This window comes from Python bivittatus, unplaced genomic scaffold, assembly GCF_059951505.1.
Source record: "Python bivittatus isolate LINGU-HERP-01145 unplaced genomic scaffold, Pbiv_v1 ctg000340_np1212, whole genome shotgun sequence".
NCBI lineage: Eukaryota > Metazoa > Chordata > Lepidosauria > Squamata > Pythonidae > Python > Python bivittatus.
Window position 1 is genome coordinate 1766379 of NW_028277056.1, and position 18744 is coordinate 1785122.

At 50.0% G+C, this 18744-nt stretch overlaps 1 protein-coding gene across 1 annotated transcript in view; it reads left to right on the forward strand.

The window, feature by feature from the left end:
- The window catches only part of STARD10 (StAR related lipid transfer domain containing 10), a 37049-nt gene extending 19173 nt beyond the window's left edge, over window positions 1-17876 (forward strand). Inside the window, exons 2-6 of the mRNA XM_007428181.2 lie at window positions 5158-5305; window positions 6449-6552; window positions 9472-9589; window positions 10907-10959; window positions 15678-17876. Coding sequence (XP_007428243.2) covers window positions 5158-5305; window positions 6449-6552; window positions 9472-9589; window positions 10907-10959; window positions 15678-15905 — 651 coding nt within the window. The 3' untranslated portion in view covers window positions 15906-17876. The remainder of the gene's footprint in view (window positions 1-5157; window positions 5306-6448; window positions 6553-9471; window positions 9590-10906; window positions 10960-15677) is intronic.
- The last annotated feature ends 868 nt before the right edge of the window (window positions 17877-18744 follow it).

Below are 18744 nucleotides of genomic sequence, written 5' to 3' on the forward strand. Positions count from 1 at the left end.
GCAAATCAGCCCCAATCTTGCCAAATGCCTTAAGATTCCAGTCATCTCATTACAGTACCCAAAGCAGAAAAGCTGTGGCCGCAGGGATCAACCAAGCAGATGCCCAGCAGAAGGGAAGGGAAGAAGGGAGGAAGGGAGGAAGGAATTGATTGGAGGGTAATTGATGCCAAGTTGGACAAGATTGTGGATTTGTAAAACGGGCTTCCCTTCCAAAGGTTGTTTTAATCGATTTTGTAGTAGGTTTTAATAGTAGGCTTTATTGTACACCACCCAGGGACACTTTGTGTGAGATGGGCAGCCATATAAATTTGACAACTAAATCTAAATAAATAAAAGATTTTCCTGAAGGGGAGCTGAAAAGAAGAGGAGAAGAGTACAGGGAGTCCTCGTTTAGTGACCACAATTGGGACTGGCAACTTCATAATTAAGTGAAGCCGTCACTAAGTGAAACTGCGCTTGTGCTTACAATCTGTATTCGGCTTTCCTTTGCTTTACAAACCTGCGAAAGTCATAAATGTGAGGATTGGGTGCAAAGTTACTTTTTCATCACTGTTGTAACTGCGAACAGTCGTTAAACGAGGCAGTCACTAAACAAGGACAGCCTATAGAAGTTTTGTCTTCCTTTCAAACTCCAAAATGCCTTTACTTGGAAATTGCATTTGGCCCTTGTTCTTTTTAGGAAAAAAGAAATACACCCCCATAGCTACACGTATGTGTGGGTATATGTATATGCATATGTATATTTGTGGGTGTGTTGGATGCATACATATATTCAAGACCTACTAAATTCAAGCATTTAGAACCTTGTGCATAAATGCTGACATTTTATTTTAGACTGCTAGCTGCTGGGAGTGGCTCATGGAAGAAATGCCAGGGGATAAGAAATGCAAACACAACTAAGTCCCAGATTCCCAGTGATGTTGTGGTGCTTTTTTTAACAAAATGCGGGTGTTCTGTAAACTTGAAAACTAGCAAGAGAGAGGGGGAAAGTCAAGGGAGAAATCTAGGGAATGAAAATGTGTGCTGGCAGAATATGGGCTCTACAATGGTCTGCGTATAGACTGATAAAAGACATAGATAGATATAGATATAGATATAATTGGAACCCAACACTCCTCTTGCTTTGCACGTTTTTGGATATCAGTTCTGGCTTCTGTCATTATGCTAATGTAGGAGTTGCATCTCTACTGTTCTTATACGCTCCCAGTCGCTGAGAGTTGGGTGGCATATACATTTAATGAATAATAATAATAATAATAATAATAATTATTATTATTATTATTTGGGCAGCCTATAAGTGGTCCATTTATGCAACTGCCAGTACCAGAAAAAGGCAAGGTAATAGCAGGGAAACCGCTTTGCCAGGCTAAATGCAGCTTGGTTGTTTAACAACCACCACCACAATAATAATTTATTAAATTTATATGCCACCTGGCTCCCAGCGACTCTGGGCAGTTTACAGTTGTTAAAGCATTTAAAGCATTTAAGCATTTTAATTGTTAAAGCATTTAACAATACAAATACAAATTCAATACAAATACAAATTCAATACAATACAAATTCAATACAAAACACACACAAAACCCAGCCCCAGACAGAACAACGATGGTAAAGAAAACCCACCGGGGTGGGGAGAGCAAGAAAGAAGACAAGGGCGCCAGTCACCCTCGCCAGCGGCCTGGGCGAAGAGCTTTAGCTGAGTATCGAAAAAGCCAACGTTGGTTTATGTTCCAAAGTTGCCTGCGGATTTTAAGCCCAGCTCGCCTGTGTGCGCTTCGACGTGCGCCTGCAGATATTCTTGGAACATCCTTGTGTCTGTACTTGGCACCGTCCTCCGATTTCTGTCACCGGTATTTTACAAGCAAAACTCGACCATGTTTGTTGACGTGCAGCAGTATTTCGTATCTGGCCCCGTTAAAAGGACGATATGTGTGTAGGATTGACAGTGTGGTCCAGTGTTTCTCGACCTTGGCAGCTTTAAGATGTGTGGACTTCAAATCCCAGAATTCCCCAGCCAGCATAGCCAAGGTTGAGAAGCACTGCGTAGTAGAAAGAACTGTAGTTAACTAAGGATTGTATGTGATGCTAAGGTAAAATGGGAACAGCTGCGCTGGAATAGCAAATATATTCTAAATTTCCAAGGCGTAATTATGCATTCATGCACACATCAAGGTTGGCATCTTCACAGGGGATAAAGAACGCAGAATTGTGATTCATTGCAAGTTGGAGTCAAGCTAAGGATGGCATTCGCAGACAAAATGGGGCTGTTTTGGGCGGATCATCTGCCAGAACTCCACCTGGTTTTGTTGATGGCTTTCTGAGGTGGGGATAGAAGGGGAGCCATCTTTTGTCCACATCTGCATGTGAGAAAATGCTCCAGTGTGTAGTTCCACCTTCGCTGGCCATGCCGCGGTTTAGTTACGGGGTGCTGGGCTGCTTGTCCTTCACTCACGATAGGGTGGGAGTGACTGAAGGGCATAAAAGCGTCCAAAATAAATAAATCCAACCAGCCAAGGAGGCCCATGAGTGGGGCCGGCTTGCAAAGGAGCTTTCCTTGGGTGCTTCGATGCAGGTTTTAGGGTTATCGTGCAGCATGTGTGAGACCCCCAGATTGATGTGAGCTCTCATGGGGAGACAATGCAGAATTGCAGGACACCCCAGGCCCAGCATTGGCCCCTCTGCCTTTAGAGCAGTGTTGTCCAAACTTGGCCACTTTGAGATGTGTGGACTTCAACTCCCAGAATTCCCCAGCCAGCACGCTGGCTGGGGAATTGTGGGAGTTGAAGTCCACTCATCTCAAAGTGGCCAAGTTTGGGCAACACTGCTCTAGAAGATCGCTTCCCCACTTCCTGTCCCCCAGTTCTTAATGGAATTGCTGAGATGGGCTGCAAACGGAGCAAGGAATCAGCCCTTCTGGTTGCTCCCGTTTTGTTGGAAGGCTGCAGCTTAGAGCGATGTTTGGACCCGCGAGTAAGAGGGTGGAGGGCAGGGGGGTGAGGGCCGGCGTGGGCCTGCCTTGGGGCAAGGGCATCTCCAGAGGGCACCTCGCCCTCACCATCCTGCTTGGGCTGCTCCCCCCTTAGCATCTCTGGTCTGAGGGCCCCCCACTTCCCTCCTCAGGCTTCTGAGTTACTTCCTCCTTTGTGAGAAGCATCTTCGGTGTCATCTACCATCTGGAGCGAGAGTGGAAAAACCAGCCCGGGCCTTTGAAATTGGCCCCGTGGCACGGTTAGGCAATACGGCCGCTGGCAAAAGGCTCGGGTTGGTGGCCGAGGCTCAGTTGTACGTTCCTCCCCGCCGGGTGCTCTGCAGAGGAGGCTCACGGCTGCAGCAGCGTGGGCATCAGGTTGCAGGGTCCCGGCCTTTCTGTTGAGTAGAGACCCTTCCGCCTTTGTTCGGCATGCTCTTGACTGGTAGGGTGGTGGGGATGAATGGCTTCACGGGGGCTGATGAAATATTTAGTGGCCTGGCTTGCGAGCCAGCGTAAATTATAGCTTGATTAATAATGAGAGAGCTTGGAAATGAATCCTGAAGCCCATTTGCCGTGAAAGCAGGGCTGTCACGTGACAGTCTGCTAATTGCACAAGGAACCTGTGTGTGCCTGCCCATGTGCACAGACACACACCTATGTATATGTATGTGGTGGAGGTTCGGAAGATGCGCAGAATAAGAGCTGTGCAGTTCCAAGAACCAAGGAACGGTTGAGATCAGTGTTTCTCAATGTCAGCAACTGTAAGATGGGTGGACTTCAACTCCCAGAACTCTGGGAGTTGAAGTCCACACATCTTAAAGTTGTTGAGGTTGAGGAACACTGGTCTAGATGTTGCACCAGGCCAAGGACCTGTCTGGCCCGCTTGGCGCATTTGGGGCACTCACAATCACAGGAAGGTGCCCAGGGCCTCCATCCATGCCCATGCCCAGGAGATGGTCCTCAAGGATTCTGGAGGCTGTTGGTGGCCATCAAGACGAGAAGCCATCAATAGCCACCTTCTCCATGAATTTGCCTTGAAACCATCTACGCCAATGGCCACCATCACTTATGGTGGCTGCTGTTTAGCAAGGCGCTTCATGACACTCATCTTTCGAAATTGTCCCCCCTTCTGGAGCCCTCCAAAGCACTTCCAAGATGGCTGCCCTTGACATGCAGCATCCTTCCACAGCCTTTGGGTGTGCAGGCTGGGGATGAAGGATGGGGAAGGCTGAGTTTCAGGAGTAGAGTTCTGTTTCGAGGTTGCATGCCCACAGCCAAGTTCACGTAGGGACACATCATGCTCTTGCTGCAGTCTCCTCCTTGCAGGACAAGGGAGCAGGGAGGGCCCAGGGCATCTGGGAGAGGAAGGGCCGCCCTGCCCAACAGCTGGGGTGGGGCTTGACAGGTCTTTCCTCAAATGAGAAGTTAATCTCTGTGGCTGCTGAGCTGGCATTTTCTCTGTCTTTGGCAAATTCACCACAAATGAGTGACAGCAGTATAATGGAGAAAGGGAAGGCAGAGCGAGGGAGGGTGCCGCGGGAAACGGCTAAGGCCCCAGATGTGGGAGCCGGTGTGCAGAGAAGGGGCAGCGAACTCTGGTACTTAGGACAAGCCCACTTCCAGGGCCAGCTTTTAGACCAGTGTTTCTCAACCTTGGCAACTTGAAGACGTGTGGACTTCAACTCCCAGAACTCCCCAGCCAGCCTGGCTGGCTGGGGAGTTCTGGGAGTTGAAGTCCACACGTCTTCAAGTTGCCAAGGTTGAGAAACACTGGTCTAGAAAGAGGGTTGCACTGTAAGGTGAAGATACTAGTGTGTATTTTCCTAAAGCATTTTTAACATTAAAACATCTCAGACTTTGCATATTAGCTTTTCCTTCCTTCAGTGGTGTCAAAATAAAGGAGGTTATTTTGCAGAGTTTCTGGGACACAGGCTTATTTTAATTAGTTTAATTAGTAATTAGGTTAAAAGCACATAATTCATTCTATTCGTTTGGCACCTTGCCACCCACGAAACAGTTTTCTTTCGAAGGGTGATGGTTGACCAACGTGCTTAATCGAAGAGGGGGAGTTTTTCTCCAGTGCTTCGGGCAGGTAACTGAAAATTGTTCTCTTTCAAGGTAGCAGGACTTACTCCTGGGTAAACATACTGAGATTACTGGGTTTCTGATTTGCTGTGTCTCTCCAGTGCAGGATGGATTGCAAAGATATCTCCGCGGAAACTCTGTACGACGTGCTCCACGATATTGAATACAGGAAAAAATGGGACACGAACGTCATCGAGACCTTTGACATCGGCAAGCTGACCGTCAACGCAGATGTGGGATACTACGCCTGTGAGAAGCTGGGGCAGGGGGAGAGGCTGGCCGAGATAATCCCCAGAGGAAGCCCAGCTGCGGGGACTCATCCCGGAGCGCCTGGCCATCTTTTTGCATCCTTTTGTATTTTAATCAAGGTCTCTCCCCCCCCCCCCCCCACTGTACTGCAACTACAGTGCTATGCCTATGTTCGTATTATCTTATGGAATGGCATTTTTATTTGATTTCAAGGCTTGCTGCCTTCATCACATAACAATATCATTCCGTAAGATAATAGCTAAAGCGTTCTAGTTGCGGTGCGATGGGGTGGTGGCGGGAGACCTTGATCCATTTCCAGCCCAGGGAAAGTCCTGGGTGGGTGGGGGCACTAAAGGAAGAGACCAGCCTTTTGCACAATTGGATTAATTAGAAACCCTAATGATATCCTGTCTTTAAAACCCCAAATGGGAGCTCCCAGTGTCCCCCCACCCCTGGACTTTTCAGAGGTAACATCTTCCTTGAGCTGAGTGTGGCTCTTGGTGAGTTCAGGACACCCCTGTGGCGTTTTCCTGGAAACACCCTGGAAGTGGTTTGCCATAGGCAGCTTCTGGTGTGTGTGTGTGTGTGTGTGTGTGTGTGTGTTCTGACTTCCCAGGCTAGCCTCCTCTCCCTCCCACCTGCCATTTCTGGGTGGCCTCTTCTCCAAGACCCTGCTTAGTTTTCTGAGCTCAACCAAGCTCCACAAGATTCTGCCACTTCTTCAGGACGTTGCTCATTCGATGGTCCTCCAAATCTACTGCTATTAATTTGCACCGGAGCCTCCCACATCTGAAGCGTCCTTGGTCTGCTTGCTAGTAGAAATCCGCTCAGTTGTTTATTTATGCTATGTTAATTTCTTTGAAGGTTCAGGAATTAACCTCTCCCAAATGAGCAGCAGCCTTCGTTCCTGGCTCAGTGGGAGTCCTGATCCCCAGGTCCCTTCCTCCTTGCTTTTTCCTGCTGGTGGGATCATTGGAGTCCCACCCTGGCCATTTTACTATGTAGCTGGGAGAGCCTCTGCCTTCCCGTTTGCCAGGACACAGCAGGGGAAGGAGAAATCCACTGCTGCGCACGAGGCTCTCCTGCCGTTTGGAGCTGCTGGCTCATCTCCTGAGTCCTCTTGTCTTCTTCCCTCTCTGGCAGGGAAGTGCCCGAAACCCTTAAAGAACCGCGACGTCATCACGCTGCGCTCGTGGCTGCCGATGGGCAGTGACTACATCATCATGAACTATTCCGTCAAGCATCCCGTAGGTAACAGGGCTTTCTGGGGGGGGGGGCGGGGGGGGAACAGGGCATTTGCTGGGCTGTCTTGGGGGAGGTCAAAAAAATCAAGATGGTGGCCACCACCATGCAGTCAAAGCTCTGCTGTAATGAGAATGATTGGGAGACAGGAGGAAGAGCCGCAGCCTGAACAAGGGTCTGAGAAGAGAAATCTGAGTCCAAAGCAGAAATGAGGGGTGTGTGGGAAGCCTCTCAGACTTGACCCTCCCTAGTTCTCCAGAAGGTAAAGGCAGGGGAGGAGGGGAGCGCTTTCAGGCTTGCAAGATTCTGTTATTGCAACCTTCCAACAAAGGTAGTATCAGTATTCATGGTTTTGGTTTCCTTGTCTGGACACCCACTCTGTTTCTGCATGTGTTGCTTCTGCCCCAATCCCAGTTTAGGGAAAATCTAGGAAGAACTTGTAGAGGGCAGAGGGAATGGCCTGGAAGGACAGGAGGAATGGCCGCAACCAAGGCAACAGTCAGATAAAAGGGGTCTATGCCTGGGCCAAGAAAGTAGCCTGAGTAAACATCTCAGACAATCCCCTCCCTAGTTCACATGAAGATAAAGGGGGGGGCAGTACATTTAGACTTTTAAGATTCAATGACTACAGCTTTACAATAAAAATAGAACTGACCTACGTGGCATTGGTTTCCTAGTCTGGTCTGCCTTGAAGGGCTGACAGTCTAGACAAGGAAGGACATATTTTATGATCTGGGGACAGATTCAAAGCTAATTATACCCTTTGGAATGCAAAAACCTTCTTCACCTTCTTAAAAAAAATGCAAGGAGTGAGGAGGAGCCTGTCCCATCCCATCCTGCAGAATCCCCAGAAATGGCAATTTGCTTGACCAGATTTTTGGGCCTTCAGCTGCCTCCTAACAATTTACATTTTTGTTCTTCAGTGGTTGAAATATAGTTTGCAGGTCAACAAGGAGCACCTAGACCTTGAAGCAAAGGAGATCCTGCATTTGTCATCTCCTTTCTCCCCAAAAGAGGGTATTCCATGCCCCCAAATGAAATAATAGAATTATGTTTTTATGGGGAGAATAATAAGAACCATTAACATAAAAATGACTGCCGTCTTGCCAGATGACCAGACGTCATGAGATTTGGGGGTGAGGCTTTTGAAAGAGTTTGGATTATTTATCTGCCTGTTTACTTGTCAGATCATCGAGTCCTAGGGTAGGAAGGAACTTGAAGGCCTTTGTCCAACCCCTGCTCAGGGCAGGAATCCTCAGGCCATCCCAGACAAAGGGCTGTTGAACCTTTGCTTGGAAACCTCCAGTGATGGAGCTTCCATGACCCCAAGAGGCAGCATTTTATTTATCTCCTGCCTTTCCTCCAGGAGAAGTCTTGCCTGGAGAACCTCCTTTTGCATCCTCTCTAGTCCCCCAGGGAGCTTCCATGGCTGCAGGTGGACTAGAGTTAGGCCTCCCAGCTCCTGGTCCAGCATCTTCCTCACTACAACGCCCATCTTTCCAAGGAATTGAACCTACCTGCCCATCCATATCCTCATCCACTCTCCTTTACGGAAGTTTCCTACAAAAAGACCCTGTGTCATCAGTTGACGAGAAGAGCTGTTGGCTAAAACAGACAAAAAATATTTATTTGCTGTATGCATCTCTTTTGTACGCCAGAATAAGCAGGTAGTTGATTTCTTGCTCCTGAAGTCGCTCAGGGCAGTGTCCAGAGCACCCTTCTACAAGGGAGGCTGGATGGAGAGAGAAGGATTGGCCTAAGGCCACTGGGAGAGTGCCCATGGCTTGGGGGATTCTTGGGCATCTTGGCATGCGAAGGCTCCCCAAGGATGGCAGGAGGCTCCCTCGTGCCACCCCTGAATGTGGCAGCAGGGGGGTGGCTCGGGGACAGCCCATCCAGAGCAGCTCTGGGGATCAGCAGGCAGCATGTTTCCGACTCTCAGTTTTTAGGCGGTTGTTCCCCTCCAGGTTGGTTGGGGTACAACTCCCATCTTCTCCAGCCATCACCTGACGTGTGCCGTCTGGGGAGGATGGGAACTGCACCTCTGCATGGGAAAGGCTGCGCGGGCCCCGAGCCTTGAGTCAGCGCTGTCCTCCTTGGGATAGAAAGGGCTGCTGGCCAGTGCTCTGCAAACATGTACACCTGCAATTTATTTCACCCTGGTGCTTTAATTGATGTAAAGGTCTGTGACTGCAGTGAGTAAATGGTGGTTAATTAATTGCCTGGGGGAAAGTTGCCTTCCAATGATTTTTCAGAGGAGAAGAAAATGCTGGGGATTCTTTTGTCGTGGAGGGTGGCATCCGTGCCCTTATTTAGCAACTGGGTGACTGTGGTACAGTCCTCTCTTGTGGCTTCCCCAGCTTCTGTTCACCCCCAGGGCCAGCCAGCATCAGCTGCCACCCCTCCTTGGGGCTTTTTCCATCTGGGAAATGGAGGCAGCTCAGGGGGGTCCCAGGCAAAGGGAAGAGGTGAAGCAGGAAGAGACCGGGCAGCCACCACTTTTCTCCCTTAGGAAAACCAGTGCCGAAGCATCACCCACAGAAACCCTAAATCAATGTTCAGGTCCCTGAGAATACCGTACAAAAACATTGGCAAAGGGAAGAAAGTTGGGGGAACTGAAAAGACAAATTTCAGCACATTTCTCCTGCCCCAGAAATGCGGCACCAGGTTTAGCCAACTTCTATGTTTAAGAAGTTCGACGTTCCTGTTTTCCTTTCCTTTGAAAAATGCTATTGTTATCGCGGCTGCTTTAATGGGTATACTGTTTTACTGTAGATAGTTTCCACGGGTCCTATGCTTTTAGAAACAACAACAACACACACAAAAAAGCATTGAATATTCATGGTAAATAAATAAATAACGTTAGGACCAGCGTGCCAGATTTTGCTCTCTGGAGTTAAAAGTTTCCATTTGCCTCTTTTTAGAAATATCCCCCCAGGAAAGACATGGTGAGAGCTGTCTCCATCCAAACGGGATACCTGATCCAGGGGAAGGGAGCCAAGAACTGCAGCCTCACCTACCTAGCTCAGGTAGACCCCAGAGGTAAGATTTTGGCCCCCCGACGAAGGGGGCCATTGCACACATTCTGTCGAAGGCGCACGCCTTGGGCTCTGCTTCCGGGGATCCCTTCCTCCCTGGCTGCTGCTGTTGCAAATGTTTGTAACCCATCGATTGACGCCAGTTGACTTGATTCATTCCTGAAAGGGAAACATCTGTATTTTTAACAGCCCCAGGGCATACATAGATCAATACATCGCGGCTAAGAAGTCCACCGCGCTTGGGTTGGGGCGGATACTGAATCGCTTTCTGGCGATATTCGTAGCTTCTGGGGCTTCCAAACTCATCTGGCGACTCTGCAGCAGAAGTCATTACAATTGTTGGGGTGTATGCCTTGCTGAAAGAGTGGGGGTCCTTAATAGGGGGTTGTTGAACTGACGGGGGTCTCGTGTGTATCTCTGCATTGGCTTCTCATCTGAACGGTAGTCATGCCCCAAACCTTTTCCAAAGCGGTCTCAAAGAAGCAGAGGAAGAACAGAGCGTATAAAAAAGAATTATCCATTCAGACAAACATTTTCTTGTTTATCAGCTACAGTGTTTCTCAAACTCGGCCACTTTAAGAGGCGTGGACTTCAATTCCCAGAATTCCCCAGCCAGCCCTGTTTGAGAAACACTGGCCTAAAATGTTTAAACAAAACATGTGGAATTCTGCTGCAGTTGGTAAAATTGTAGACAGACACAAGACAAAATACATTATCTGCAAACGTTGCATTCAGGTTTCAGAATTCAAATGATTTGGGGGAGTCAAAAGAAGGAGAGGTCCACTTCTTTGGAGAAAATCCCCTCTTTTGCTTAGAAAATCCCCTCTTTCGCTTAGTCCCTTATTATATTATTTATTAAGTTGGCATTTCTGCCCCAACTTTCCTCCAGGAGCTCAAGATGGTGTATACATAGCCCCCCTTCTCTCATTTTTCCCTGGGGGTAGGTTGAGAGAGAGGAGGCCTGGCCCCAAATCCCCCCGTGGCGGCCACAACGGAAGAATGAAATGAGGCAAAATCTTAATTTTTCTGGCTGGCGGAGTGCAGCCCATCCTACGATAGGTCAGAAGTCCTATGATAGGTCAGAAGGTCAGAAAAGAAGCAAAACTCTTTTCTTGAGCGTTACGATCTGGATTGGGGCCTCCTTCATGTTTCAGATTCTGGGTGGGGGGCCCCGGGGTTGAAAGGTGGGGAGGTATGTGCGCGTGCCCAAAATTCCCAGGTGCAGATGTCCTCTTGCGTTTCCATTTTGCACATCATTTGGAACGGTGCACTTCGTAGGGCAAGAGCCGTGCCATGACGATCTTGATCTTCCCTACTGCAGGTTCTTTGCCAAAGTGGGTGGTGAATAAGTCTTCTCAGTTCCTGGCTCCAAAGGTAAGCCATGATCTCTTTTTCTCTGCTTTCTCCAGCTACCTGTGTCATCTTGTTTCCCAGTTACTTGGGGGCCAGGACTGGCTGGAGGTTCATTACCTATGGCTGGTAATAGGTGGAAAAGGGGCCTGGGTAGGAAATCCTTTACAAAGGCCTTCAGAACTGCACGGGTAGGAAAACGCACCGAAGGCATCTTTATCATCATCCATTGTTTATTCTATTTCAGATCCATTCAGTCACAGGCGTTCTCTGGGCAGATTAAAATTACTTAGTATTTGCGGGACCACCTGCCCCCCACTGTTTCTGCCTGCCCTGCCGTGTCTAGCAAGGAGACCATTCTTGGACTCCCCTCCGCCAAGCCATGCCATCTTGTTGGACCCTGGAGTTGTGCCTTCTCAGGGGCAGCGCCTGCCCTGTGGAACGGCATCCTCCAGAGATCCAGAGGGTCCCATAAGGCTCTGGAGACCAGGCTGTTCTTCCAAGTCAGCAGTTAGGCGATCGGTGCCGGTGATGTTTTGTTTTGAGGGTTATTGTTTAACTGGGCTGTCATGAGTTTATCCTGTTACAGTGGTTTTAATCTATGCACGCCGCCCAGAGCCATTGCTGTGACTTTATGAATCATTTAAATAAATAAACTTAAAAGATTAAACGCAAGAAAAATAATAGAAAATGTTAATATAATATAAAATCAGAGTATCTAATTTAGGAGTTAAAATAAAGATACACACTAGAAATGTTCCTAGGGGAAGAAGGATGACTTAACTCAATATTGAAAAGACATCAGGGTGGGCACCAGGCGGGTCTGTCCAGGAAGGGCATCGTACAGCTGTCTCTTGCAGCTTCTGCTCCTTGCCCTTGCCCAGGGCACCTGGAGGAGGACCTCCTCAGGATGACAGAAAAGCCCTGGGGATGGTGTTCCGTAGGGAATATTGGCCTCCTGGCCATTTATTTCTGTCTTGTGTGGGAATTCTCACAGTGCTTTGGAAGACCTCAGAAGCCCAGCCCCAGCCTGGCCCAGCAGCACAGCGCAAAGGGGCTTCTTGGCGTGAAGGGCCACGCCAGGTATGCCTCATCAGTGGTGGGAGCAAGAAGACGGTGAAGGTCAGATGGGCCTGGCAGGGCCTGCAAAGCACAGGGCGGCTGGGGAAGCTGGCTGCGGTGCAGGGCTTGAGGTGGCACTCCTCAGCAGCAGTGCCAGCTGCACTGGGATTGAAGTAGAGCCCTGGGGGCGGGGGGCAGCCAGCTGAGACTGCTGAAGGCCCCGGGCCTCTAATTCAGCCCCAGAACGGCCACCGCTGCCAAGGAATGCCACTGTGCAGGGCAACCAAAAGGGCAGAAATGGGAGGGGAGATAGGCAGGTGGGGAGAGTTGAAGTGCCCCTGGGGTCGTAAGTGCAATCGGGCTGCCAAGCACCTGAATTTGAATCACTTGACTGCAGGGTTGCTGCAACAGCCATAACTTCAAGTACTGGTTGTAAGTCCCTTCGTTCAGTGCCGCTGTAACTTTGAACAGTCGCTGGACAAGTGGTCATAAGTCGAGGACTGCCTGAAGAAAGACACAATACAACCGGATTGACACGACTCTGAATAGACCACTGAATGGAACAATAGCTAGGGAATCTGTGGAGATTATATAATTGATTTACTGAATTAATTAATAAATGAGTTACTGAGGGCTGTTAAGGTCCTTCAGGGCGAAATAATATCCCTGGGATCCCACTTCCGCTGCATCAGTTTACGTGGGATTTGCATCTGAGAAGCAGCAGCCGAGAAAGGCCGGCCAGATCTCTCTGCCAGGCGGGATTAGTGAGGCATCGAGAGGGTCCCTCTGCCCTTCTGCATCTTTTGGGCACAGAGCTGAACAGACGTAGCCATTGATGTCTCTGACGGGCCACGTGGGATGACATTTTACGGAAGTGGCGATCCATCCGAAGAGCAGAGAGACAGTAATCCTCTCATTATGCATTCCTTCAGTTGCGCCAAGGAAGGTCAGCAACGTAGAAAATGCTTCATGCAGAAAAAAGGGTCGCGGAAGAGAAGAACGTCTGAATTCCACGTCTGAATTCCGAGACGATCAAGTGGCACTCGGTGCACGTGGCAAAATTGCGTAGTCTGCTCTTGGGTATTTAGGCTTCAGTAGTCTGTAGTTCCTAATGAAGCATTTTCTTGTTATATCTGCGTGTCCTTGGCCACCAGGAAGGACTGCCAGTTGCAAGGGAAGGTGGAAAAGGGCAAGGCCCAGGCATCCAGAGGGGTCAAAAAAGTCAAGGCGGCAGCCGCCACCGTGCAGTTCTGAACCCTGCCCTTTTTCACTCTGTGCAATTGCAGATGCCATCTTTATTTTTGTGACCTAGACACGCCCCATGGCAGATACCCTTTGTCCTTCCCTTTTAAAGAGCAAGGGCAACAACCTTGGTCTTTGCGTAAGAGCCGTAGAATTCAGCAGGCGGTCAGTGGGGCTTTTCCGGGTTTGACTGCTGGGTGCGGTTCAAGGTGCTGGCTGTTACCTTCAGAGCCCTAAATGGCAGGCGACCAGGGTGTTTGCAGGACCGCCTCTCCGGGAGGGTATCTGCCCATTCCCCCAGGCCAGATGGGTGGAGTCCGTCCATCTTCTGGATAAATTGGGCACCTCGCATAATTCTGGATCCCCTCTGTTCTAAAGAAGCTCTTTTAAAACTTTTGTAGACTTGAAAAGGTTTTATCTCTGTGTGGTTCTTGGTAATCTGGTACTTGTTCTTAGGAGAAATTGGTCCTAGCTGTGTTGCTACTTAAGAAAAGATACAGAAGTCAGAGGTTTGGGAGGAATCAATTAAGACTCCTATGCTATGGATCACTTTTTATGGGAAACTGGCATTGCGGTGGTGAAATTGGCATTAATTATTTATGCCACATATGGAATAAAGAGTTTGCATGGCCTGTACTGGTAAATTGCTGGAAGGTTGCTTTGAGCTTAAAATGAGGTTAATAGAACCAAAAAAACGCTGCCAAGGTTGAGAAACACTGCTATAATGTAACATTATACAACTTTATGGAAGGAAAAATCTACACCTGATTTGCAGGAATGGATTGTTGACATTTGAAGTTATCTTTTTTTTTTTTTTTCAAGAGCAGGGAGATGATTTTTGAGCACCCTGGTCAAATTTTGACCAAAATGATTCGTTTCTGATGGGATTTTCCAAGCTCTTCCCTCTATTATTTATCTTCTAGTAGTTAATGTTGACATTACAGTCCAGCGCTAAGACCGTTATCTGTATATCTTGCCAACGATTTTGTTTCGTAAAGTAAAACCTGCAGAGAAACGGCCTTGAAAGGAAGGAAGATGGCCAAGCACTTCTGAATCAAAGGGGTTGTTGTATTTCTGGGTTGCGCGGAGGCGTTTTGCATGGCGTCCTCCAGGATCGAGAGTGGCCGAGATCAGCGAACGTACCGGTCTTGATTGATGCTCTTGGGTCAGCTCCATCGCCGTATAATGTTCCTTTTCCATCCCTGGGGTCTTGTTGCTGAGAGATCACACGAAACCTTCCACTCACAATGGCAATGGAAAGGAACCACGTCAGCCGATGCAGCGATACCTACATTTAATTAAAAAGACCTGCAGAACTGCAAAGGAAGCCCTGACAAAAGAGAGAGGTTACCTTTGTTGCTGGCCTGAAGCGTATCAGCTTCCCAGAGATGGAAAGCGTTTTAGGTTTCGAGGGTGGCTTTGTTCCCCGACAAAGGAAGTCTGTTTCAGAAGGGGTTTTTGCATTTCTCCTGCAAGACAAGCACAGGCTGTGAGCTATTTTGGCTAGAAATTAGATTTGTAAGGTGGTTTGGCCAATTCAAAGGAGCAAGACCCCGGGGCTCCAGATTTGTAGAGAATTTTGAATCTTGGGGAGACCCAGGGAGAGGGAGAGTCTGCTCTTTCTTGGTCCAGAGATGGTGGGGAGGGGGCCTTTTCAGCGTGGGGGCCCGTCAGGTGGGGAGGGGCTCTTTCATAGGTTCAGACATGCTCCCCTCCTCTTGGATGAAGCAGCGATGCAACGCCTCCACACATGTTGAAAAAACCCTGGAACATCACCCAGAAGCACCCTTATCAATGCCAGAGGAAGCCAAAGAAGCCGAAGACCTTGTCAACCAAGTAGTCTTCCTTAGAACCTGGGAGCTTGGTTTTAAATGTCTTCGGCTTCCTCTGGCATTGATAAGCGTGCTCCTGGGTGGTGCTCCAGGGTTGGCAGGCTTGGACTTCTCCCGGGGATGACCCACCGGCTGATCAGCTCACGGATCCCCTAGAGTTGCTAGGCAGCCCTTGGGCCAGAGGAAGACTCCTGTAGCACTCCTGGGTTGCTTCTTTTTAGGGGCGAGAACCTTGAGTTATTGCCCGAGAGGAAAAGGTTGTGTTGATCCCATCAGTGGCCCATTTGGTCTTCCTCAAGAGAGGAGGCCTCCAGGCAGCTTCTACCCAGGAAAGCTATTCCTTGGGATTCAGCAGGTGTGCCTCCACTTCTGATGGCATCCCTGGAGGAAGTGGCTTCTGAAGCTGAGGACCCTTCTGAATTTCCTCCTCCCTTTGCTGGGCAAAGTTGTTGTCGTCATCCTGTTCCTCCTCCTCCTCCTCTTCCACTTCAGCTTTGTTTCTTCTTCTCCTCCTCTTTTCCTCTTCCTCTTCCTTCTCTTCTCCTTCTCCTCCTCCTTCCTCGCCCTCAGCTAACTTCGTTTCTCCTCTTCTGCCTCCTGCCACAGGCCATGAAGAAGATGTACAAGGCTTGCGTGAAGTATCCCGACTGGAAGCAGAAGCACAACCCTCATTTCAAGCCCTGGCTGTACCCTGAGCAGAACTCCTTGGCCAGCCTGGCGCTCTCGGATCTCTCCATCCAGCACGCCGACTCCCTGGAGAACATCGACGAAAGCAGTCTTCCGGAGACCAAGGAGGACCGGGGCGAAGGCAGCGACGAGGACAGCGTCAACTGAGGGCGGCCGGCCGGCCGGGGGCCTGTGCCACCCCCCTCTCTGACGCACCCACCCACCTGGGCTTCTTCTTGTCTGTGTAACTAGTGTGCTGGGAACAGAGGGGGGCAGGCGGGCCTCACACGCCCGGTCCCAGGACAGGATTCTCATCACTGGTCAGTTAGTTCTGGTCTGGCAGGGTGGGATCACGCAGCGAGCAGAGCTTTCGGAGGAAGGCACCCAATGCGATCACTTTGGCAGCGCCCACTTCACTTTCCCCAACAGACCTGGACGCCCCTCAGCTCCTCTCCTCTTGTGGCAGGAGCTCCTTCTGCAACTGGCTCGTCCCTTTACCGCCAGGGGGAAGCAGAGCGGGATCCTTCTGTGGGTTCCCTCCCCCTCCAAATCAGATGGTGAGGGAAGGGCCCAAGCTTTGCGGGGCGGCGGATAATCCGGAGGAAGAAGGGACCTTCTCCCCGTGAAGGCGTCTGCTGCTCCCTGAAGGAGTCGGCGAACTCCCTTGGCAAATGCAACTGGCCTCACAAGGGAGGCAGCAGGGGGTCTGCGGGGGAGTGTAGGTGTGGAATAATCGGGCCGAGCCCCCCCAGCAAGACGCTGCAGCCTTAAGCAGAGGTATCCACGGGGTGGGTCAAGACGGCAGCCGCGATGGTGCAATCCAACTCTGCCTGTCTTTGATGCGCATCACACATGCAATCAGAGCTTTGAGTGCCCCATCGCGGCTGCCCTCTTTTTGACCGTGCCCTGCGGATCCCTCTGGCCTCATGGAAGGCGTTGGCTGTGGGATAGAATCACTGCACACTGACTCCCAGCATGGCACGTCTGCTTGCTTCCTTGTAGTGCAGAGACAGGCACGAAATTCCACTTGCCTCTTGGAGGAGAAGGCTGAACCGCGGGGCTTCCTCTGCAGGGAAGGTGGGGCCTTTTCAGGGGGGCGAACCCCTTTCCCACTGCTCGTCTGCAAGCGTCTGGCCGCGTTCTGTGCAGCTGCTGTAAGCTTTGCCCCCCTCCCTTGTCCTGGGCAGGCCCACCAGCAGAGACCTTCTAAAAGGTCTCTGGAGTTCGGAGGGCAGGCCTTCTGCCGGTTTCTGCCGTAATCAGCCCCCTGCTTTGACCCTGTCAGTTTCAGCTGGGCCCTAGGTGAGAATGGTAGGGACTGAGGAGCACCAAGGAGCAAAAGGCCTTCTGTGCATGCTCAGGGTTATGTAGGGAGAAGGAGAGTCCACCCTGTGCAGGACATCCCCAGGCTGGCCGTGCAGGAGCATCAGCTGTGATCCCCGTGACCTCCAGGGCTCTTGGCCAACGGGCAAGCGAAGCTGCAAGAGATGAAGGCAATATGTTCTCGTGGTCCTGACCCAGCAGAAGGTGCCCTCTGCCTGTCCCACTGCCAGGTGTGCCATCTCCGGTAGCAGAATAACATTTCCACCCCAAATTGGTTGCCGCTGAACAAGGCGAGCCCTCTGCTCTGCTCCCCACAATTAAATTGAGCTCTGGGGGAGCAAATTCCTCTGGATGAGCTGCCTGCAAAGCAAGGGGACACCTCCCCTGCCAGACAGTCTTGGGCCAACACAGCTGGAAGGGCAGCTCTGAGCAACCAAGCCAGCCTCTCCACCCTCTTCCTTCATTTCCGGGATTAGTAAACGCTCTTTCTTTGCTGGGGAAACCTTGTCTGGTGGGGGAGCCACTACCCTGGGGAGTCTAGCAGCAGGAGATGTGGGGTGATGCTTTCCACGGGGCCCCCTTCTCTCTCTCTCTCTCTCTCTTGTTGCCCCCCTCCCAGTCCGAAAGGCTAGTAGAACAAGAAAAATTCTTTCTGGGCTGAGATTTGACTAGCTTTAAATTGTGGGGTTGTTCCTGTAGCTTTCAGGGGTTTGTTTCCCTAAGGCCCTTTTGCATTTCCAGGGGGGCAAAAAAAGGGGGGGATTTCATATCTTGTTACTGGAGCCATTTGTTTCAAAATAAAAGGAGTTCAAATTCTCGGAGTGTCTTGCTTGCGAAGAGATGGACAGAACAGGTTGTCCTGGGAGGTCAGGAGCACAAATCCCGCAGTGAGCCCAGGATCCAGGTGGATGGCCTAGAAGAACTGAAAGGCCACGGACCTGTCATGCTGTCCGATGGTTTGCCTCTGATGCTGGGCTTTCTGTCTTCCCAAACAGACCAGTATTTGTGGATTGTCTTTCCTCCATGATTTTTCTCTGAATTTTATGAAAACAAGCACACACACAATGCTGACATCCCACTCCCACCTCAAATGATTTTTAGGGTGTGAAAGTGCTCAGCAAGCCACTCTCTGCCCAGGATTCCCCTCGTGCTCCTGCTGGTGTGACTCATTTGCGAAATGGCTAGCCCCCAACCATGGTTCATGCAAAAGCAGACAATGAGTCTTTCCCAGAAGGCATCTCTTAGGGCAACCTTGCACCAAGAAGGAACTAAAGACCCTAGCTGAATCAATCTGGGGGAAGAGGACCAGTTGGGAACAAAAGATTGTACACGGCTGTAGCAGATATACGCTCCACCTAGGGATATGGGGATTGCTGAACCTTCACTTGGGAACATGCATCTTGTGAAAGGCCAACAGTTCCCCGATGTTCCAGATGTTGGAATCCCAACTAGGATGGGAATCCATGATCCGACTGTGTTAATGTGGACACTCTCCCAGGGTGGGGGCTTCCCAACCAGAATGACTGTAGCCCCATTCATACAACTTGTAGGTTCCCAGGTTGAGGAAGGCTGGTCAAGAGGCTTCCTGCATGGGCTAGGGTCTTTTATGCTATCTGCACTTCTTCTTCAAAGGGGGCAAAATTGCTTACAATTACAGGTAGACCTTGCTTAATGACCACAATTG